The sequence below is a fragment of the Ovis aries genome, chromosome 6, assembly GCF_016772045.2.
Source record: "Ovis aries strain OAR_USU_Benz2616 breed Rambouillet chromosome 6, ARS-UI_Ramb_v3.0, whole genome shotgun sequence".
In the NCBI taxonomy this organism is placed as follows: Eukaryota; Metazoa; Chordata; class Mammalia; order Artiodactyla; family Bovidae; genus Ovis; species Ovis aries.
This window is the reverse complement of record NC_056059.1, coordinates 116,487,213-116,510,470: the sequence shown is the minus strand read 5'-3', so window position 1 is coordinate 116,510,470 and position 23,258 is coordinate 116,487,213. Positions and strand designations below refer to the sequence as shown.

Genomic DNA, 23,258 nt, shown 5'->3' with positions numbered 1-23,258 from the left:
GAAATTAACTTTTGAAACGAGTGGACAGAGCCCGCAGTCATATGTTGGCCCTGGGAACTGCAGTGTTGTCAGTCCAGTCATTCCTTAGATTTATTTCAAGTAAAATCAATCTCGCGGTTTTTGGCCTCAGGTTTGTTCAGATCTTTTCTCCGTTTTCAGGAGTGTCGGCAGATGGTGTCTCACTGAAAAGAATTGTGTGTGTGTCACTATGCCAGGCACACCTTAAGGAAGTATGAAATCGTATTATTCGTAAAGTAAAATACAAAACTCACTGCTTCTTTTGAAACTCAGCATTTTTTTCCCCGTGCAGTGCATTTGTGAAGCAACTTATGACCTTTAATTGTTTTGAATGAGAAGCTGAAATTGTTTTACATCATGCTTTTAGGAGACTAACTCCATTTTGTCTCTTGAAGAAATTAACCTTATAAACACGCAGGGAGGAGGATATGATATGAACATTAAACGTAGGTTTTGGTCTTGTGTACAGGAGGTGGTGATGGACAGGGAGGCCTGGAGTGCTGCAGTCCGTGGGGTCGCAAGAAGTCGGACACAGCTGAGCGACTGAGCTCAGCTGAACTGACAGCAGTTCTGTTGAGGTTTCAGGTTGCAGTTTTATCTAAAGGTTTGTTCAGCGCCTGACGTGTAGCTGATACACCTTTTATCATTAATGCTGTCTCTTGCTGAAGCTTCCTCATCAGGGTTTTTGGTTGCAAGGGGTTTCTGTAAGTAGCTTATGTACCTTTCAACTGGTTTGGACATGCTCTTGTATGCTTGCTGTTCAGACTTTTTGTGCAGCAGGCCCTTCTTATTTTTGTTTGGTTCTTTCCTCCTTTCGGGGTCCACTTAACCTTCATCCTTCTTGTCCGTGTCTCTGATCTTCCAACTTAGAGGCACTCTGCCCTCTGGGAATCTGGAACTTGGAGTTCACAGCACAGGGTAGCCAGTGATTCTCGGCTAAATTGTCATCTGTTGTAAGGACAGGACAGAACTCTTACTTTTATTGTTTATCCCTTTCTGTGCTGGCCATATAATTGGCACTTAGTCGACAGTTGGAGATTAAGGGGGGCAATTTGGTAATTTCAAAAAAGAGAAGGTGAAATTTGTGCTGAAAACTAAAGGACTGGCTTGATACGGAGGGCTTAAGGCATGTTCAGGTTTGACTGCAGAGCCTGATGGTTGATAACTGAGAAGAGCTAGCGTTTGTGAGGGTTTGCAGCATCCAGGCAGCGCGATCAGTTCCCTCTGGGTGCTACCCCCGCTCGGCCCACACCTCGTTCTCCTGTTCTGCAGAGCTGGGACTTGGAACAGTCCTACTTCACGGTGTTGGCGGGAGGGCTGCATGGATTAATGTGGTAGAGTGCTTGGTGCTTAAAAAGTGCTCAGTAAATAATCATGGTGGTTGTGGTTGTAGGTTTGTTATGTCCAGAACCTTGATGATGAGCTGACACATTGCAGCTGTGATCATTTAGTTGACCTTGAACCTGGCTCCTTGTCTTATTCTTCAGCGTTCTCTTCCTGAATCCCCACGTACAGGAGGTCCTTGAATCTCATTTATTCTTGAGCTTCATTATTTGTCTATTTCATTTTTTGTTTGTGTCTTCTCCCAGTACCCCCTTAGATGGTTCTCTACACCTCTTAAGTTGACTGCGGGCAGTGGTTTCCTAGCTGGTCTCTACTTTCAGAGTTTTTTCTCTTTTATAATCCCCAGGGCTGCTAGAACACTCTTTCTAAAACACAGAGCTGTTTTCTTTAATAATCTCCTGTTTAAAATTTGGCCCTGGAGCTTCATCCCAGGTCAGGTCCGAATGCCTTAGTTCATCATGGCCCAGAGGGTCCTGCCTGACCACTGGCCTGCTCTCCTCTCCTTGTGCATAGCAGCCTGGGTCACACCAGTTCATGCCCCTGGGCTTTTACTCCTGCCTGGCGAAGCCGTCTTCCTTCCTGTTCCAGGAAGCTATTCTGGGGCACGGCCGAGGCTCGGCAGAAGGCATGGTCGCTCCACCCCTGCAGCCCTGCTGCGCCCAGGAGAAGCTCTCGCTGCGCTGGGCGCCTGGGCAGCTGTGGGCGCCCTCTGGTGTGCCACCGGCGCCCAGCACTGTGCTAGCTCAGTCTCTCCTCTGCAAATGCCAAACGCTGGCTGGGGACAGAAGAGTGCGCCTCAGACACCCCTCAGCACTGGCAAGAGCCAGAAAGTGCGATCTCACAGTCAGCTGTCTTTTTAGACTGGCAGTCTGGAAATAGGGACCAAAACCTGAGATTTTGTTCAACTTCGGGGCATCAGTTGACCCCATACTTGGAAATGCTAAGGCTAGTACTGGAAGGTTTATAGTACCTTTATTCATAATCGTCTCAAACTGGAAATAACCTTTCAACCCAAAGGGTATCAGTAAGAGAGTGGATGAGCAAGCCGTGAAGCTCAGCAATACTGCACTGCCTTAGAAAAGAGAACTGCCGACGGGTGCCACAGCTGGGCGTGTGTTAAGGGGAGAGCAGAGAGGCTGCAGTCCTCCGTGATTTCCTGAGCTCGGAGAGAAGTCGATCAATCCACGGTCATCACAGTGCAAGTGGTGATTGCCTGGAGGAAGGGGAGGGGCTGACACAGCAGAGGCAGGCGGGAGCTTTGGGGGACGATGAGCACGCCCTGTTTATTGGTCCGGGTGGCAATTGCATGCACACATACATTCGTAGAAAGTCATCAAGCAATATTCTTATGATTAGTGCATATTATTGTGCAAGTTATATCTGGTAATTACCATTAGCAATCTAATAAATTCTAGTACCTTAGATTTTAAAAATATAATTCTCTAACACCCACTTTATGTCTTGGTGCCTACCAACTATGAGACAACATCCTCTGGATCATGGAAAAAGCAAGAGAGTTCCAGAAAAACATCTATTTCTGCTTTATTGACTATGCCAAAGCCTTTGACTGGTGTGGATCACAATAAACTGGAAAATTCTGAAAGAGATGGGCATACAGACCACCTGACCTGCCTCTTGAGAAACCTATATGCAGGTCAGGAAGCAACAGTTAGAACTGGACACGGAACAACAGACTGGTTCCAAATAGGAAAAGGAGTACGTCAAGGCTGTATATTGTCACCCTGCTTATTTAACTTCTATGCAGAGTACATCATGAGAAACACTGGGCTGGATGAAGCACAAGCTGGAATCAAGATTGCCGGGAGAAATATCAATAACCTCAGATATGCAGATGACACCACCCTTATAACAGAAAGTGAAGAAGAACTAAAGAGCCTCTTGATGAAAGTGAAAGAGGAGAGCAAAAAAGTTGGCTTAAAGCTCAACATTCAGAAAACGAAGATCATGGCATCCGGTCCCATCACTTCATGGGAAATAGATGGGGAAACAGTGGAAACAGTGTCAGACTTTATTTTATTGGGCTCCAGAATCACTGCAGATGGTGATTGCAGCCATGAAATTAAAAGACACTTACTCCTTGGAAGGAAAGTTATGACCAACCTAGATAGCATATTAAAAAGCAGAGACATTACTTTGCCAACAAAGGTCTGTCTAGTCAAGGCTATGGTTTTTCCTGTGGTCATGTACAGATGTGAGAGTTGGACTGTGAAGAAAGCTGAGCACTGAAGAATTGATGCTTTTGAATTGTGGTGTTGGAGAAGACTCTTGAGAGTCCCCTGGACTGCAAGGAGGTCCAACCAGTCCATCCTAAAGGAGATCAGTCCTGTGTGTTCATTGGAAGGACTGATGCTGAAGCTGAAACTCCAATACTTTGGCCACCTGATGCGAAGAGCTGACTCATTTGAAAAGACCCTGATGTGGGGAAGATTGAAGGCAAGAGGAGAAGGGGACGACAGGGGATGAGATGGCTGGATGGCATCACCGACTCAATGGACATGGGTTTGGGTGGACTCCGGGAGTTGGTGATGGACAGGGAGGCCTGGTGTGCTGCAGTCCATGGGGTCGCAGAAAGTCGGACAGAACTGAGCAACTGAAGTGAACTGAACTAAAGTGTGAGAAATATAAAGATTGTCCCCTTTCTTTGGAGCTCACAGGCTGGTGAAGGGGTAGGTTGACAGTAATTGACACACAGGACAATGTGATAAAGAGGACGTGGCCAGAGCCGCTTAAACAGGTGAAGGGACCCACTCTGCCTGGGAACACAGAAAAGAGAGATCGTGGCGAGCTGAGCCTGGAAGGACAAACAGGAGTTTCCCAGACGAACAGAGAGGAAGGAGCCCTGCAGCCAGAGACGCGCAGGACATGGGGTGCAAAGGGTGGAAGAAGCCAGCTGTGCTCGAGGAGCCGTGTGGCGTCCACGCAGGTGGCCCAGAGGACAGTCCCGGAGAACAGAGGCTGGAAACCACCAGCAGGGGGGAGGGGGCTTCACGGCCAGTTTTGTGTTCGGTAAGACCACCTTGGCGTAGCCTGAGAGAGACAGACTGAAGGCAAGGGAAGTCAGGGTGGGGCCTTTGCCCAGTTCATCTGAGAAATGCTGAGTCTGGACAAAAGGGACAACAGGACGAGGAGAGGAGGGGGCAGATGCTAGAGGATTTGGGGGTGGAAGTAACGGGACCTGGTGGAAGGCAGGCTGTGGGATGTGAGTGAGAGAGCAGGGCCTGGGAAGCCTCCTGGGTCTCTGATTATAACCAGGCCTCCCCACAGGGTGCCGTTTTCTGTGGGGCTTCCTTGTGGTCCAGTGGCTAAGACTGCATGCTCTCGACTCGGGGACCAGGTTGGATCTCTGGTCAGGGGACTAGATCCCGCATGCTGCAACTAAGACCTGGCATAGCCAAATAAATAAAAAAAATTTTAATTCCTGTTCCTAAAAAAAAAAAATTCCTGTTTCTAACTGATATCATCTGCCAACCTTCAGCCCAAATTTCATTTCCAAAGCAGACGCCATCAATTACAAATAATTTCTGACAGGATATCGGATCTTAAGCTCATAAGTGATGGACACACAGAACAACAGAGATGGGAACAAATCAGCTGAATTACAATATTTAAATCATAAAAGGTTTCAGTCTATTAACCATCAAAAACTACAAAGTGTCCGACATAATATTTCAGGTTGATTGAGTGAAGCCGTGATGAACGAGGAGAATATTCTTGGGGAACTTTGTACGCAAAGCAAACACCAGCCAGTCCTTTAATAGTTTCTGGGTCTCCGTGTGCCTGCCAGACTGACCCAGGCCCATGACAGGACTTGATGAAAGCATCTGCTCCCAGTGAGTCTCCTCTCCCCTGACACTGAATGGGAGCTTGGTGCCTTATAATATTTACTTTAAACTGCAAAGCAGAAAGACCAGCCTGGGAGAGGAATATCACAGAGTTAAGCTGAAACTCATGGTGATAGCCTCCATTTTAATTAATGTCCTATTCATATTGCTATTGATTTTTAGAAATAGTTTCATGTTAGGTATCATACTAAAAACAATGCAGGCCATATGCACATTAATGTGAAATTCCCATTAATTTCTGACAAGGGAAAATACATTTTCCCCGGCATGAAACTTTGATTATTGGCTGCGGTCATCAGGACCTAAGATGCTCAGGAGTCTTTGTAAAGTACTTCATCTAACGCCACGTCATTTTCATCCACTGGGATGAAGCGGCAGATCTGCTGTTTGAAAGGCAAGACCTGGATGTAGGGCTCCATGGTCTGGGACCACAGACAGTGCTTCCGGTAGGCAGTGTAGCTGCCCTGGCTGCAAAGTTACCACGAAGACACCGCATGAGATGAGATCAGTTCCCCTGTCTGACAAGGCCTTCTCCCGAACCTCATCCTCACTGAGCTGATGAATGGTCCGGGACGTCTGGGGAGGTTTCCTCGGGTGACAATAACTTCACTGTAGCTGCGTGATTCCTCTGAAACTGGCGTGTGCTCACGCAGTCGTGTCTCACTCTTTGCAACACCATGGGCTGCACCCTGCCCCATGGGATTCTCCAGGCAAGAACACTGAAGTGGGCTGCCATTTTCTTCTCCAGGGGATCTTCCCGAACCAGGGATCTAACCCGAGTCTCCACATTCAGAGGCAGATTCTTTATCACTGAGCCACCTGGGAGGCCCTCTGGAGCTGGTACCGTGGGAGAAAGTGGGTTTTCCCTTGGGATTTCCCTGGTGTCCTGTGGCCAAGACTCCAAGCTCCCAATGCAGGGGGCCCTGGTTTCAGGGAACTGGATCCCATATGCCACAACCGAGAGTTCACCCTGCTGCAACTGAAGACCCCACATGCCGTAACTAAGACCTCATGCAGCCGAATAAATAAATGCTTTCAAAAAGGCAGGTTTTGCCTTGTTGGAAAATGTCCTGGCTTTCTGTTCTGTCTCAGTGTCATCTTGCACACTCAGGCTGGGGAGCCATCAGGGTTCTCCTACGTGTGTCTCCAGCCTGCCGCTGTGGACACAATGCTTGCTCCCTGCCCGCACCCCAAACTCACCCACTGCCGCTCTGGGGCCCACTGGGACGGGATTTGGAGGCAGGGCATTTGCGGGGTGACTGTGTGTGGATGAGGTTGCAAGGGAGGCCTTTTGATGATTAACACCCTTATAAACAGCATGTACTGAGGAAAGGCCGTGTGAGGACGGAACAAGGGCAGGCGTATATAAACCAGGCACCGGATCTGCTGGCGGCTTGATCTCGGAAATCCCGCTCGGAGCCCTGAGAAACGGGTGCTTGTTGTCTGAGTCACGCGGCCTGTGGCGATCTGCCACAGCAGCCTCAGTGGTCCGGATCTGCAGATCGCCTGTCCACCTGCCCACTCGGCATTGCTCCTCCTAGACCTCAGTGCACACAAAAAAGTCAGAACTAGAACCTTAATTCTCCTGCCCCAGTTTTTTCTTTCAGCATCTCAGTTGAAGCTCAGGCCCAAATCCTAGAATTGCCTTGATCCTTATACAGCATCCCCAGTCACTGGACAATTATTTTCATATCTCTCTTCAAAATGTAATCGACTCTGACCTCTTGCCACCTCAACCTGGAAGACTGCAGTTGCTGCTGCTTTGGCTTACTTCTGCCTTTCTGACCCTGCGGTCTGTTCTCAACACACCAGCCAGCGTGATTCTGTTGAAGTTCATGTTGGATGTGTCGGCCTTCTCCCCTACCTTCTTCATGGCTTCGCAGTCTGAGTAAAAGCAGAAACATTGGAATTACCAGGACAGCCAAAAGTAAATAATGTTTCTTAAATAAATGAAGAATGCCTTTGTGGGCTCATTTTTAGACTGTACAGGGCTGAGGAGAGACTGAGCTTCAGGATGTGATAGTAGAGACTCCTGAAACTGAAAAGGAGAAAAAAAAAGACTGAAAAGAAATCAGAACACCCAGGAACTGAGAGACAGCTGCAGAAAGTGTGACGTGCACACAAGGGAAGACTGGAAGCGAAGAAACAGGGAAAGAAGTGGAAGAGGTTTGAAACAATGATGACTGAACATTTCCCCAAACTAACGGCAGCCATCAAGCCACAAATCCAGGAAGCTCAGAAAACAAGTAGGATAAATGTCCCCCAAAACTACACCTAGGCAAATCACATTCAAAGATAAGGAAATCACACTAAACACACCAAAATAAGAATGGTAACTATGAAGAAACAAACAAAAAACCCCAAAAGTATGGAATTCAAAGGTAAAGAAGAAAACCAGAGAGAACACCACCTTCTAAAGGACGAAAGATAGGAATTGTAGCTGACTTCTGAGAAACTACACAGAATTTCTTAAGAAAATGTCCCTCGGAAATGAAGAAGATGGACTTTCTAGTTCAGTTTAGTCGCTCAGTCGCGTCTGACTCTTTGTGACCCTGTGGAGTATAGCACACCAGGCCCCTACCCATAGGTAACTATTACTCTGATTTATATAACTGTAAATTAGTTTCAGCTGTTTTTGAAATTTATATCAATGGAATTACACTGTCTGAATTATTTTGTGTCCAACTTCCTTTGGCTTCTCTGATAGCTCAGTTGGTAAAGAATCCTGCAATGCAGGAGACCCTGGTTCGATTCCTGGGTCAGGAAGATTCGCTGGAGGAGGGATAGGCTGCCCACTCCAGTGTTCTTGGGCTTCCCTTGTGGCTCAGCTGGTAAGAATCCGCCTGCAATGCGGGAGACCTGGGTTCGATCCCTGAGGTGGGAAGATCCCCTGGAGAAGGGAAAGGTACCCACTCCTGTGTTCCAGCCTGGAGAGTCCCATGGACAGTGTCATAGTCCACGGGGTCACAGAGAGTCGGACGCGGCTGAGCGGCTTGCACTCACTTTCCTTTACTCAGGGTTGCTTTGAAGCCTGTCCATGCCGAAGGCGGTCAGAACACGTCCACTCTCCTTGCTCCGCAGTGTTCAGTCGTGCCCAAACAGCACAGTTTTTTGCCCCTGCCCCAAGAAGACAGCGGGAGTGCCTGTGTCCATCCACACAGCCGAAGCTTCAGAGGAAGGAAGGTCATCAGGAGTGAAGAGGAAGGGGGCTTCCCTGGTGGGCCAGTGGTTAGGCGTCTCCTTCCATTGCAGGGCATGGCGGTTTGATCGCGGCTTGGGGAACTACCATCCCAGATGCTCTGGGGCAACTAAGCCCCTGCCCCTCAACTACTGAGCCTGCAGGCTGCAGCTAGGACCTGCTGCTGCTGCTGCTGCTGCTGCTGAGTTGATTCAGTCGTGTCCGACTCTGTGCAGCCCACCAGGCTCCCCCGTCCCTGGGATTCTCCAGGCAAGAACACTGGAGTGGGGTGCCATTTCCTTCTCCAGTGCATGAAAGTGAAAAGTGAAAGTGAAGTCTCTCAGTCGTATCGGACTCTATGCGACCCCATGGACTGCAGCCCACCAGGCTCCTCTGTCCATGGGATTTTCCAGGCAAGAGTACTGGAGTGGGGTGCCATTGCCTTCTCCAGCAGCTAGGACCCGGCACAGCCTAATAATAAATAAATAAATAAAAACGTCTTTCTAAACTATTATCTAATTGCCCTTCCTACCTTGTCTTGCTAGGGAAAGTCCTCCTAGGCCTTTCGGAGGCTTGCGTCCTCACCTCCGAGGTCTCTGCCCACGTGTGAGCCAGAGGGGCCTCTCCTGGTCCCATCTCAGCCCAGCGAGCACCCTCCGCCTTTGCGCGGCCTGGTTTTGTTTCACACCATTTCTCAGTGTGTGTGTGCGCGCGTGCGTGCGCTGTCACTTCAGTCGCGTCTGACTCTTTGCAGCCCCATGGACTGTAGCCCACCAGGCTCTTCTGTCCATGTGATTCTCCAGGCAAGAATACTGGACTGCCATGCCCCATTCAGGGGATCTTCCCAACCCAGGGAACACATGAGTGGAAGGAAGTAGCTGTTAGAAATGCGTAGTCTGAATGTTACAGAAATACTTTTTTTGTGTGTTTTTTAGGAGGGATTAGCAAGAAAAGTGGTCGTAGTAGGAAGTGGAGGGAGATGCTGAGACTACCGCCCGTCAGCCAGTGCAGTGAGCTTCGCCAGTCCATCGGTGAGTATGGAGGCGCGCCTGTTTCTCCGGAGGCCGCGTCTGGCGTGTGCTGTTTCCCTTTGTTGGAAGTTATTTTCTCTTGAGTCCCTTGTTTGTTTCAAATCCTCTATAATAGATTCTCCTTATACCATCAGGATTCTTCACAGGAAAAAACCACATAGGTTTTCTAATGTGCGTTAGAAACATTATCAAGTGTATGGCTATTGACTTTTTCATTAAAAAGATCTTGGAAATTCCCTGGTGACCCAGTGGGTAGGACTCCACACTTTCTTTTGCTGCTGTGGGGCCCAGGTTCCACGCCTGGTCGGGGAACTAAGATCCCACAAGCTGTGCAGCACAATGAAATGAATAAATAAAAGTAAATAAAATTAAGACCATTCTTTAAGATGTAATATAGGCCCATTCTTCTGGATAGAACTGAAGAGAAATGTAGCAATCATCCCCTCTAGAAGGGAACGCTGGAAACCCTTTCTCATTCTTCTTCCAGACGGTTCTCTATGCGTGGACAGGAATTCTCGATGGGAACTTCAGGAAAAGAGTGGTCAGATTAAACAATAAGATGCCTCAGTGTCATGGAGACTGAGAGTGAGAGTTAGCGACAGGTCCTGGCCCGAGCGAAGAAGTCGTGCGTAGAGCCTTGCGTGAGGGCGGCCATCACTGTTTGTTTAGAGGTGTGATTTCCAGTTCACAGGATACGCATCGGAGTGTGGATATTCCCCAGTCCCCTTGCCCTTGCCTGCGACGTTGCTGACACTGTTACCAGTGTTTTCATCCGTTTGTCGTTCAGTCGCTTATTCGTATCCGACTCTTCGTGACCCCGTGCACTGCGACACGCCAGGCTCCCTGTCCGTCACTGTCTCCTGAAGTTTGCCCAGATTCATGTCAAATTGTAATTTGAAAAATGGTCTCATTTTAATTGTGAATGGAGTTGAGCAGTCTCCTTGGGTTTTTTCAGTTTTATTTTCTTCCAATTCATTTGTAAAAGTTCTTCATATGCAAAATGAGCTGTCCTTTTATGTTCAGTGTGAACACATTTTCTATTTCTGCTCTTGCCTTTTGGCAGTATTTTTTCAATATGGACATTTTAATTTTTTATGTAGACAAATATATCAATATTTTTCTTCTTAGCCTCTGAACTTTATGTTGTATTTAGGGAAGACATCTTTACTCCAAGATAATTTTTTAAAAATCTGTTTTTTCTTTAGTACCATTGTAGTTCCTTGTAAAGAAAGTTTAAATATTTTAACTATCAAAGTTAACTTCAGATAGCATAAAGTCAGAGTATTTTTCCCCTAAAAAAACCTACCCAGCCTTGTTAATTAACCTCATTACATTTTTTTCTCATTATGTTTTAAAAATAGCAATTTTTGAAAGATATAATTAGTATGCCCTATAATTCACCTGTTTAAAGTCTATAATTCAGTGGTTTTTAATATAGTCACAGAGTTGTGCAACCATTACCACGGTCAGTTTTTTCAGTTTTACCACATTTTAACCACCCGGAAAGAAACCCCATGCCCGCTGGTAGTCACTCCCGATTCCCGCCCCACTTGCAGCCAAAGGCAGCCACCCATCCACTCCTGTGTCTGTGGATTTGCCGACCCCGGACATTTCATACAGATAGGAACCAGACACGAGGTCTCGTGTGGCTGGCTTCTTTTCACGCACCCCCATCTTCTGAGCTCCCGCACTGTGCACCATGGATCAGTGCTTCCCTCCTTTTTGTTGTCAAATACTCTTCCACTGTACATATGATGCTTTATCCATTCGTCGTTTCATAGATATTGAGTTGTTTTCCATTTTTTGTCTGTTATGAATAATATGGCTACAGTTCAGTTCAGTCGCTCAGTCGTGTCCGACTCTTTGCGACCTCATGGACTGCAGCACACCAGGCTTCCCTGTCCATCACCTACTGCTGGAGTTTACTCACACCCATGTCCATTGAGTCGGTGACGCCATCCAACCATCTATCTCATCCTCTGTCTTCCCTTTCTCCTCCCGCCTTCAATCTTTCCCAGCATCAGGGTGTTTTCCAGTGAGTCGGTTCATCACATCAGGTGGCCTAAGTTATTCATGTACAAGTCTTTTTTACTTGTGGTAAAAATAAACATAACAGAAGTGGCCACTTGAACCGTTTTGAAGTGTACAGTTCAGTGGTGTTGGTTTGGAGGTTGTACGTGTCTGAGAAGGACCTCCGTCTGCCTGTGCCGCACACACGATGCAGACCTTGCTGCGGCTCAGGGCTGGCTGCTCTGAGCCCGCGATTTCCCCAGCGTCCCCGAGAGCGGCCCTCCCTGTCGTTGCCGCCTCACTGCTGAGGTACTTGGAACTGGAACCAGTTGCCTTCTGAGACAGTTGTCAGCGACGGAATGACACACCAACACTGCAGAGTGGTTTAAATCTTTATATTTTAACACCTGCTTCTTACAGCTGCTTAATTTTTATATCCTTTGTACAACCCCCTACAGGGCAAGCTGCCAAGCACTATGATTCAGAGACTATACAGTGCGCAGGCGCAGGGCGAGATAACCTTTACCTTGGCTTATTTACTGCAGCTAAGACTTTGTTTTGGGGAACTTCCTTATCAACTTAGAATCCGTTTTGTCCCAAGGTCTGTTCCTATTGAGGAATCAGAGAAACATCCTTGTGTGCAATGCAATGTTCTTTTCCCACGGGAACAACAGGATTTTTAGCTGAGCATCTCGTTAGCAAGCACTTCTCAATCTTCCTTAAATCTACTTCCCTACACTGGGCAGAACATCTCGTTTGCAAGAATGTCCAGCCCTGGTTGAGAGTCTCGTTTGCAAGCACTTCTCAACCTTCCTTAAATCTAGTTCCCTACACTGGGCAGAACATCTCGTTTGCAAGAATGTCCAGCCCTGGTTGAGAGTCTCGTTTGCAAGCACTTCTCAACCTTCTTTAAACCTAGTTCCCTACACAGTTTATTGTGAGAAACTGGCCCTTCCCTCCCGTGCTTGTTGCCTCCTTCAGGTCACCACTGCGCTTCTGCTGGCTGGTACCCCGGTCCCAGCTTGCTGCCCCTCTCCCCGCCCATGGCCTGGTCTTTCCAGATGGCCCTCGGACATGAGCATGTCCCACAGGTCTCTGCTGTCTTCAGAATGCCCTACTTGTAAGTATAACTGTGAAGGTCAAACGCGACGATCTGCGGAGAGGACTTACAGGTGCCCTGGCGTACGGTGAGAGGAGGAGATTCTCTCCTGTACTTTGTTTTTGTCCGCTTCTTCCCGGACGGAGGGAGACTCCTTGTGTGGCATCTAGGCCTTTTGAAGCTGTGAGCTGCCTTTTTTTTCCCTTGAAGCTTCGTTTGCCTCCACATTGGCCTCCCTGCGTGTCCTCTTTCAGCCTCTCTGAACTGCTTGTGGGGTCAGCCGTTTGCCTTCTGTGTATCTTGGTCCATAGATTGTCCTAACAAATTAAAATCTGGTACAGGAGTATAACATTACAGGTCCGTGCGATCTAGAAGCTGTTAAGCGTGGCTGGAGCCAGAAAGAAGACAATGCTCTGAATGGACTCGCTCTCTGCCAAGGAGCACGGAGCTGTCGGCTTCCCGTCCGTCTGTCTGCGCCTTGCTCCTTCTGCTTGCACCTGCGAGCTACCCTTTCTGGCTTCCCTTTTGTCCTCTTCGATTTCTCTCTTACTCTGTTACCACAGCTCCTCAAGTAATTTTTACTGCTTCCTGTGTCCGTCTGGATCTTTACATTTTGTGGTTAATTTTTTGTTCTTTCTCAGAGGTTTTGTTTCTCCTTAACTGCTGGGAATGCCTCTGAGATGTCTCTACCTCTGGGTCAGCCTTCTTTTGTCACGCTTAACATTTATTGGAGCCTTTAATCTTGGGCCTGGGAAAGTCGAGTGTATGTTTAATTATAAACTTCATGTATGCGTAATTACAAAATTTAATGTGTGTCTAACTTAAGAGAGGGGCTTCCTCTGTGGCCATGTGCTTTGGCTTTCCTGGGCACCCCTCTCTTGCATGGGGTTCTGGAAGGTGGGTGGGTCAGCGAGGTCCCGTCCAGACGGAGCCTGTGTCCCAGGGGCCACAGACAGAGTTGCTCCACTTTACCAGCTCAGCATGTAGCTCCTCCAGCCGGGCTCTGCCTCCTCAGGGTCTGAGCATCTCTCTTGTCAGATACCCACATTCTGCAAAGAGGCTTCAGCCTGAAGAAGTCCCCTGGACTGCAGTTGTGTTCAGGCCTCGGCGGGGCTCCCGGGATCCAGACCCCCGGGCGGGCTCCCTTGTCTCTGAGGACTCACCTGTTCCTTTAACAGGCCTGCGCTCTTGGCTTTCTCTCTTCCTGCTGTTGTTCAGTTGCTCAGTTGCGCCCTGCTCGTGTGTATGTGTGTGTGTCTGACTGTTTACAACCCCATGGACTAGCCCACCAGGGTTCTCTGTCTGCGGCATTTCCCAGGTGAGAATACTGGAGTGGGTTGCCATTTCCTCCTCCAGGGCATCTTCCTGACCCAGGGATCAAACCCGTGTCTCTTGCATTGCAGGCGGTTTCTTTACCACTGAGCCACCTGGGAAGCCCACGCAGTCCTCAGGTCTCTTAACTCCCAAGGACACCTGCATTCTTTTTCCCGTGTCAGGCTTCATCCTTTCTGTTGTGGTTTTGTCTTTGGTCCTTTGAGTAGGAGCCTAGGTGAGAAGGCCAGCAAACCCGTGCTCCATCTGCAACCCCGCTGGAAACCGGGAAGATCTACGAACCTCCGAGTGTGGGGGCAAAGCCTTGCCAGCTCTCAGCTCTGGGCTTCCCTGGCTGTCCACGCTTCCACTGCAGGGGTCAGGGGTTACATGCCTGGTCCCCCAGTGGTGAGGACTCCACGCTTCCACTGCAGGGGCCAGGGCTGGAAGCCTGGTCCCCCAGTCAAAGAAGTTCCACCGGCTGCGAGGTGCAGCCATAAACAAAAAACAAACCAAAAAAACCTCAGCTTTTGAAAACATCACCCCTTTAACGACCTTATGTCCTGTGTGCTTTAAATGTAGTGAGTGAGTGTCCCTAAATAAAATGTGGTAGCTGAATTGGATCAAGTGGGTGGCAGAGTTTTTGCCAAGCTGCTGCGGACATTTGCTGAAGCAAGCAGCTGTGCAGTGGGAAACAGGGTTTCATATCCGTGGCCGCACCCCCACGTGCAGCCAGTGACCTAAACGGGGCTTTGTTCCTACTTACACTTGGCGTTAATAAACCCTTTAGTTGAGGAGTTTGTTAGGGCCCGCTTGACTTCCATGAGTTTCACTTACTTCTTCACCTTTATAGCTGGTTTAGGGATGTGAAAAAAGCAAAAGTGTTAGTTGCTCAGTTCTGTCTGACTCTCTGTCCATGGCATTCTCTAGGCAAGAACACTGGAGTGGGTGGCCGTACCCTTCTCCGTGGGATTTTCCTGACCCAGGGATCGAACCCAGATTTCCTGCTTTGCAGGCACATTCTTAACCATCTGAGCCATAGGGATATCTGAACCTAATTATGCTCAAGTTCAGAGCCACTGCTAAAAGAGCAACTGATTTTCTTGCTGAAGTTTAAATAAACCTATGTTGAACATACAATTTTGCCTTATAGTCCTTGTGATACTTTCGCTAAATCTTAGTGCCTTGTTCACAAGATAATATGAGTGTTTGGGGTAAGGTAAGGTATACAATATATCATCCCACCAGAGAGAAAAAAGACAGTTAAAAAGTCATTAAAAAATATATCTGTTAACTTGTGAAAGAATAGAAATGTATCAAAACAAAAAAGTTTTCAAAATCTAAGGTAGAACGTTCCTGTGATGTATTTCACATGCGTGTAATTTGTGCCTAACACACGGAGTGGGTGGCATCGTGGGAGGACCGACCCAGCGCCCTTTCCTGCCCCTCGGTTCCCCAGGGAACCCCCCTTTCCTTTGTGTAGGGAGCAGGGAATTCCCAGTCCATCTCCGTACACCTTTCTTCATCCGTTCTTCCAGCTGCCCTTGGCACTTTAATTTTAAATATTCGTGATAGCCCAGTGTGAATTAGTAAACAAAACTGTGGTCTCAACAGTAATGCTGCGAGTGCTGTTTCTGACGTGCATTGTGTCAGGTAAAAGTAGTGAGGTTCCGAAAAGCTGTGTGTGTTGTCTTCTCTTCACCCAGAGAAGGATTACAGCAGCCTCTGTGACAAGCAGCCGATCGGAAGACTTCTCTTCAGGCAGTTCTGCGACACGAAAGGGGATCTGAAGAGGCGGATTGAGTTCCTGGACGCAGTGGTGAGTGATTCATCACCGTGCTGAGTCACCCGAGCCTGTGCTTTTGGAAACTGAAAACTAGTGTGAGAGCTCTCTAAGGCGGTCAGACCCTGCAGCGCGGCGAGAGCACAGAGATGAGCTGTCCTGGCGTCGCGCCACGTTGGGTTAGAGCGGATAAAGTAGTAGCTCATACAGATTCCTGCTCAAGTTTTGGAGAATCAAAGGTGTTTACGACGTAGCTTTGAAACGCGCTGCTTTCCCTTGTAAGAAGGCTAAAGTAGGGGTGAAGCCAGCGCTTGTAGAGCCGCCTCCTCCAGGCGCCCTGAGTGCTTGGAGACGCTCCCACCCAGAGCACGCACAGGGAGGACAGCTAGCGCAGGGAGCAGGGTCACAGTGAATGGGGTCGGCCGTCCTTCTACGTCTGCCTGACATCTGTGCCTCCAGCTCGACGTCCACCCTGACTTCCTTCTAGGTTAAGAGATGCTGTGCTTCTGAAACCATAGCGATAGCACCGGCAAGGCTAGAAGCTTCAAAACTGTGAACTTCAGAAGCAGCTTAGTGCAGCGTCGGTAGAATTCATTAATAAAAGTTCTCTTACTTCCAGTTAGTTGTGCCCAGACTGTGACACTTCCCTCTCCGCTTTAGCCTGTCCTCGTTACATCAGCAAATATGTATTGACTCCATACTGTATGCAAGGTACTAGCCTATATCATGGGATTTTATCCATTTCTTTTCCCTTGACTTAGCTTTTTAGAAATACGTACCTATTCACTTTTCACTTTCATGCACTGGAGAAGGAAATGGCAACCCACTCCAGTGTTCTTCCTGGAGAATCCTAGGGACGGGGGAGCCTGGTGGGCTGCCGTCTCTGGGGTTGCACAGAGTCGGACACGACTGAAGCGACTTAGCAGTAGCAGCATGTATTCTTTCAGAAAACTGTATGGGGCCCTTGCCTGTTTTATTGTTTGCTCCTGCTCTGGGAGCTCCCCGGCTCTCCTTACTGGTGCCTGGACTGGGCTGAGAGATGGCTGGGAGGGAGGCCGTCAGAGCTTCCTTCTTAAGGCTTCTCAGATGGCGCTAGTGGTAAGGAACAACCTGCCTGCCAGTGCAGGAGACACAGGGGACATGGGTTCCATCCCTGGGTTGAGAAGATCCCCTGGAGCAAGGCACGGCAGCTCGCTCGAGTGTTCTCACCTGGGCAGTCCCATGGGCAGGGAGCCCAGCAGTTTATGGTCCCAGAGGGTTGCGCAGAGTTGGACGCAACTGGAGTGACTGAGCATGCGTGCTTCCTTTTAAAACGTTCTCTCTTTTGCGTTGGACTGCATTTGGTGTTCAGTGCTGTGTTAGTTTGAGGTGTACACCCGAGTCTTCTGATGAATCATGACCCCCTTAGCTGCTAGGTACCTGGCTTGCTGGCTGTGGCGGCAGGGTTAGCTTTTCGACGGTAGCCTCGTGGTGCATAAGCCACCCCAGTGTATGCCACCAGGCATCACTGCGGCTCCGACTCTCCTTGTAGTGGGCGATGCCGGGTTCCTTGGGCTCCTTGAGTGGACAGACAGCATCTTACCCATTCCCTTCTCCTGGCTGCTGATACAGCTGTTCGCTCTGTTCCTCTCTCAGTGCTTGCTGAATGAATTATATCAGTCAGGGGCCGAGGAAAGACATGGAAACGGGAACAGATAGGCTGAGAGATTTATTGCAAGGAATCAGCATACATGATGGTGTGATCTGGCTGGAGGTGGGAAATCCGTAGGACAGACCATCAGGAAGGGCAGGACAGGACTTTCCAGCGGTGGGGTGAAACTGCTCTCCTCAGGCAGAACTTCTCGAGGAAGCCTCAGCTCTGCTTGAAAGGCCTTTGCACTGGTTGAACGAAGCCCACCCAGATTACCTGGGATTAAAGCCAACTGAGAGAGATTCTGGTCACATCTACAAATACCCAGCAACACTGGGTTAGTGTTTGAGTGCCTGGGGATGGTCACCAGTCTGGCTGACACATTGGAGGCCATCGCGGAGTCACAGCACTTTCTTTCCTGTCGATTGTCCCTTGTATCGCCTCTAGAGCGCCAGGAACTTGAGTTGGGCAGTTTGTGAGTAAACAGCGTGCTGGTCAGTGTGCTGGTGAGTGTGACGCCTTGAATGGAGAGCATGAAGTCGGCTCTGGGAGGGCAGCCAGCCGAGGTCGCGGCCCCTGTGCCAGGCCTGAGCAGAGTGCGAGGGAGGAGGCTGGACGCTGGCCCAAGCCCTTCATCCTGGAGTCCTCTCCGCGCGTTGAGTAGAGCAGCTTCCCTGGGTCTTCGTTCCCTGCTTCTCAGCTCCATCTGGCTTCCGGCTTCACTGCTCTCCAGGGTCCCACTTGCAGAACTTGGGCTTCGTGAGGCCTCTGCATCCTCCTGTCTCCCTGGCTGGGGATGCTGTGGGACGACTGGTTGAGACTCTCTTATCTCGGCCTTGGCAATCTCCCCCTTGTCTCTCTCTCTCTTCTCTGCCTTCCCATTCCTTGTTCCTTGCTCATCCTCGATGGGTGTTTAGATACTGATCAGGTGCTGCCTGTGACTTCGTTTTCTGGCCTGGGTGCTGTCGCCTGCCCTTCGGTTGATCCCTGACACGTGTGTGAATGGCTCCTGCTCAGGAGCTGCGGACTGACTTCCTTGGGAGCACTGCACACAGGTGTCCGAGTGCGTCTTGGGCTTTCCTAACACGCCATTGCCTAGGCCAGCCCACGTCGCTCATCTCAATCCGTTTTACTTGGCCACATCTAAGGGCTGGGCACGCAGTGTGGCACAGGGAGGGCCGCGGCACGTGTCGCTTCACTACGCTGTTAGTGGCCCAGTTGTGCCCGCCTCCTTACGACCCCACCACGCTCTTCTGTCCATGAGGTTTTCTAGGCAAGGATGCTGGAGTGGGGTGCCATTTCCTTCTCCAGGGGATCTTCCTGACCCAGGGATCGAACCCGGGTCTCCTGTACCGCAGGCAGACTCTTTACTGACTGAGCTACAAGGGAAGCCCACTACATTATCGATCCTTTAAAAACAGACCAGTTTTTCCCCTCGTGGCCATCAGTTTTCCAAAGAAGAGCTGCAGATACTTGACCAGAAGAGCTGCTCATTGGTTCTCAAGGCACCAGGTCAATCCCACAAGTCAGAGGATTTTGAAACCTTACAAAGTCCACAAAGAAGCTTAACTAACATTTTTCTTTTCTGTCGTCTCTGCAATCAGGCAGAATATGAAGTGGCTGCTGATGAGGACCAAAGACACTGTGGGCTCTTGGTCTTGGACACATTCTTCGGGGGAAAGGTGCGTTTCCTTCTTTAGCATAAAGATTTGTAAATGACTTAAATAATTAGAGCACATTGCCATGTCTACTTCGTTGGAATAAGTAAGTAATGAAATGACTCCATTTTACTTTGAAGTCAAGGCCCATTGGGGTCTGAACCATCTCTGCCACTCGCTCATTGTGGGAACCTTTGTGCCACTAGACAGCCCACTGAGAGCTGTAGAAGAGAGGTCTCACTTATGTAGCTTTTAAATCTTTTTTGTTAATTTCTCTTTTCTTCCTCACCTTTTCTGAAGAAAAACTCAAATAGCAAGGGAAGTTGTCAAGGAGGAAGGTGCAGCGTGGAGAGTTATCCTGGCTGATACAGCAAGTGTGGAAGCGGGCGGGGGCAGCAGACGCCTGCTTCTGCTGCTGGTCAGTCGCGTCTGACTCTCTGCGACCCCATGAACAGCGACCTGCCAGGCCTCCCTGTCCTTCACTATCTCTTGGAGTTTGCTCACACTCATGTGCCATGCAGCCATCTCATCCTCTGTCACCCCCTTATCCTGCCTCAATCTTCCCCAGCATAAGGGTCTTCTCCAATGTCAGCTCTTCACATCAGGTGTCCAAAGTATTGGAGATTAAGCTTCAGCATCAGTCCTTCCAGTGACTATTTAGGGTCGATTTCCTTTAGGATTGGCTGGTTTGATGTCCTTGCTGTCCGTCCAAGGGGCTCTCAGGAGTCTTCTTCAGCACCACAGTTCAGTTCTCTCCTGCTCAGCCTTCCTGATGGTCCAGCTCTCTCATCTGTATGTGACTACTGGAAAAACCATGGCCTTTGACTATACAGACTCTTTGTCAACAAAGTGATATCTTTGCTTTTTAGTATGCTGTCTAGGCTTATTATAGCTTTTCTTCCAAGGAGCAAGTGTCTTTTAATTTCATGGCTACAGTCACCATCCACAGTGATTTTGGAGCCAAGAAAATCAAGTCTGTCACCATTTCCACTTTTTCCCCTTCTCTTTGCCATGAAGTGAATGGACCAGTTGCCATGATCTTACTTTTTTGAACTTTGAGTTTTAAGCCAGCTTTTTCACTCTCCTCCTTCACTTTCGTCAAGAGGCTCTATAGTTCCTCTTCACTTTTTGCCATTAGGGTGGTGTCATTTGCGTGTATGAGGTTACTGATATTTCTCTTGGCAGTCTTGACTCCAGGTTGTGCTTCCTCCAGCCGGCGTTTCGCATGATGTGCCCTGCATTAAGTCACACAAGCACAGTGACAATATACAACCTCGACGGACTCTTTTCCCAATTTGGAGCCAGTCTGTTGTTCCATGTCTGGTTCTAACTGTTGCTTCTTGGCCTGCATACAGATTTCTCAGGAGGCAGGTCAGGTGGTCTGGTATTCCTATCTCTTTAAGAATTTTCCACAGTTTGTTGTGATCCACACAGTCAAAGGCTTTAGTATAGTCAGTGAAGCAGAAGTAGATTCTTTCTGGAACTCTCTTGCTTTTTCTGTGATCCAGCAGATGTTGGCAATTTGATCTCTGATTCCTCTGCCTTTTCTAAATCCCGCTTGTACATCTGGAAGTTCTCTATTCACATCCTGTTGAAGCCTCTTGTGGAGAATTTTGAACATTACTTTGCTAGCATGTGAGATGAGTGCAACTGTGTGGTAGTTTGAACATTCTTTGGCATTGCCCTTTTTTAGGGAATGGCATGAAAACTGACCTTTTCAGTCTTGTGGCCACTGCTGAGTTTTCCAAATTTGCTGGCATATTGAGTGCAGCACTTTCACAGCATCATCTTATAAGATTTGAAATAGCTCAGCTGGAGTTCCATCACTTCTAGTTTTGTTTGTGGTAATGCTTCCTAAGGCCCACTTGATCTCACACTCCAGGATGGTTACAAACAGCAGGAATTTGCTGCTCACAGGCCTTGAAGCTGCTAGCCAGCACGTCCTTGCTGTGCCCTTACGTGGTGGAAGAGGTGTGAGGCGCCTCTGGAGGTGTCTCTGGGGCTCCAGCCCCACCCACGGGGCTCCATCCTCTTGATCTACACGCCTCCCAAGGGCTCTGCCTCCCAGTATCGCCACTTTGGGGGTTAGGAATTCAGCATGCATATTTGGGGCACACATCAGATCGTAGCACTCGTATATAGGACATCCTGAGTCTTCATACACATTAGGGAGAAAGAAAGCTGCGAGAGCTAGTAAATGAATTCAGCAAGGTTGCAGGGTACTAGATCACTAAACAAAATTCAGGTGTGTTTCTATACACTCATTTAAAGTCCAAAAATGAAATTAAATCAACTCCATTTACAATAGCATAAAAAAGAATAGAATAGTTTGCAGTAATTGCTTATAACAAAATAAGTGCAACATTTAATACGCTGAAAACTTCAAAACATCATTGAAAGAAAGTAAAGCAGAGCTGTGATAAAATGGAAAGGCATCCTGTGTTCATAGACCAGAAGACTTGATATTGACTTGTAGATTCAATATAATCTGTATCAAAATCTTAATTTCTTTTTTTTAGTAAATTAACAAGTAGATCTTAGAAATACACATACTGAAAGGGTCATGAACAATTAGAACAATCTTCAAAAACAAAGTTGGAGGACTTAACACCTCTCAATTTCAAAACTTACTACAAAGCTACAGGACAGTATGGTCCTGGCGTAAGGACAGATGTATAGATCAGCAGAATAGAACTGAGAGTGTGCAGACTGTCAGTTGACTTAAGGCTGCCAGGACTATTCATTCGGGGAAGGGAGAGTCTTTTCCATAAATGGTGCTGGGACAGCTGGGTACCCATGTGCAGAAGAAGGAAGTTGGACCCTTCTTTAATACTGTATACAAAAAGTAACTTGACTGTGAACACCATACTGCTCCTAGAGGAAACCTCTCAGGTGTGACTCTTAGCTGTAGAACTTGAGGTGCAAAGCTTCACGGCCTCGATGTAGATAGTGGGTTCTCCTATGTGACACTGAAAGGACAGCGACAAAAGAAAAAACAGATAAACTGGACTTCGTCAAAGTACAGCTCTTCAGAGAGCACCACGAAGGCCAGAGGCAGCCTAGAGTGGGGGACATACGTGCCGGCCGTGCCGGACTAGGAGCGGGCATCCAGGACACGCAACCAGCTCGCACCGTTCAACAGTAAGAAGGCAACTCAATTTTAAAAAATAGTGAAGGTTTGTATTTTTAACAGAGGATGATAAGCATATATCTGCAAAAACTACCCCCTCTCCGTCCCCACCAGTGGACTTTCCCATCAGAGTTCTCATTGTCCAGAACTTTAAAAAGTAAGGCACTGGGTCATTTGGTAAATTTTATCTGGCAGTTACCTTTCCTGAAAAATAAGTACTGTTCCCTGATTTAAAGCCAAGGAGCCATCTGTATTCCACTTTCCTCGTGCTTGGTATCAGGCCAGTGGTCCCATCCTCGGCTTGCCGCACTTAGCTTGCCTCACGTCTCTGCTCGTGGGGGATCTGAGCACTGCTTTTCCTTCCTGTGGAAATAAATTTCTGTTAGTGTGTTTTCTAAGACACTGAAGGAAGGATCTCTATTTGGAGTAAGTCATTAAATAGTCTTCATAGAATTAACCTGTTTAATTTAGCTTCCGGAAATTGAGACCTTTGGAGGAGAAATAATACTATGGAAAACCCTAAGAGCTATTTCTGTAAAATGTGTATTTTTGAGACAAGCGTTGGAATTTAATGGCTGTGTCTACTGGGAATTTTGTCTTGTTTTCTGTTTGGCCCTGTGCCTGGAACAATGCGTATTTGATGAGTCAGTGAGTGACCAGATTTGTTTACCCTCATCGTAGCCTCTCCCTGTAGCAAGAAAGTGGTCTTGGGGGCACACTGCTCAGGTGAGGCTCCACTGCTGCTTCTGCGGCTGTTCCAGAATGTTCCATGGTTTGTCGAGCCTCTTCCATCAGGTTGTTATGAGGCTGAATGACAGAATGCATCACTTGTTCTAGGCCATTTGCATGACAGCTATTACTCATTATTAGTTATAACAGTATTATTGGTTTTGGGGGAAATGTGAGTTTACTTCTTGTATATGTCTACCAGTAGTCCAGCATCTTTGATGAAATAGCTGCTTTGATTTGTAGAAAACAGAAAGTTGTATTGCGGTTATTCAGCTGCCCCACAGACAGGAATCAGTAGGTTCAACGTACAGTTGAATGTGGTCTGTGTGTTTTCTATCAATAAATCCAGACAGCAGTTTTGCTGTGTTTTCTGGAGAGGGGGGAGCTGGTGTGTGGGATGTTGGTGAGAATATAGACTCCTAGAGCCTTTTTGCAGAGCAGTTTTGCAATAAATGCCAGTGTTTTAAATGTGTG

General features: G+C 48.1%; 1 protein-coding gene across 17 annotated transcripts in view; it reads left to right on the top strand.

The window, feature by feature from the left end:
- GRK4 (G protein-coupled receptor kinase 4) overlaps positions 1-23,258 on the top strand; it is a 59,726-nt gene that overhangs the window by 2,617 nt on the left and 33,851 nt on the right. For 13 of the 17 annotated variants that reach the window (XR_006060223.2, XR_006060220.2, XR_009601191.1 and 10 more), the window contains exons 2-4: positions 9,339-9,434; positions 15,561-15,673; positions 18,872-18,949. Coding sequence is in view for 4 of the 17 variants with exons in the window: in XM_027971278.3 (XP_027827079.1) it covers positions 9,339-9,434; positions 15,561-15,673; positions 18,872-18,949 (287 nt within the window). In the remaining 13 variants the exon portion in view is untranslated. Of the gene's footprint in view, positions 1-2,844; positions 7,813-9,338; positions 9,435-15,560; positions 15,674-18,871; positions 18,950-23,258 lie in introns of all 17 variants that reach the window. The other 4 variants (XR_009601192.1, XR_006060222.2, XM_060417709.1 and 1 more) reach the window with 2 other exon arrangements.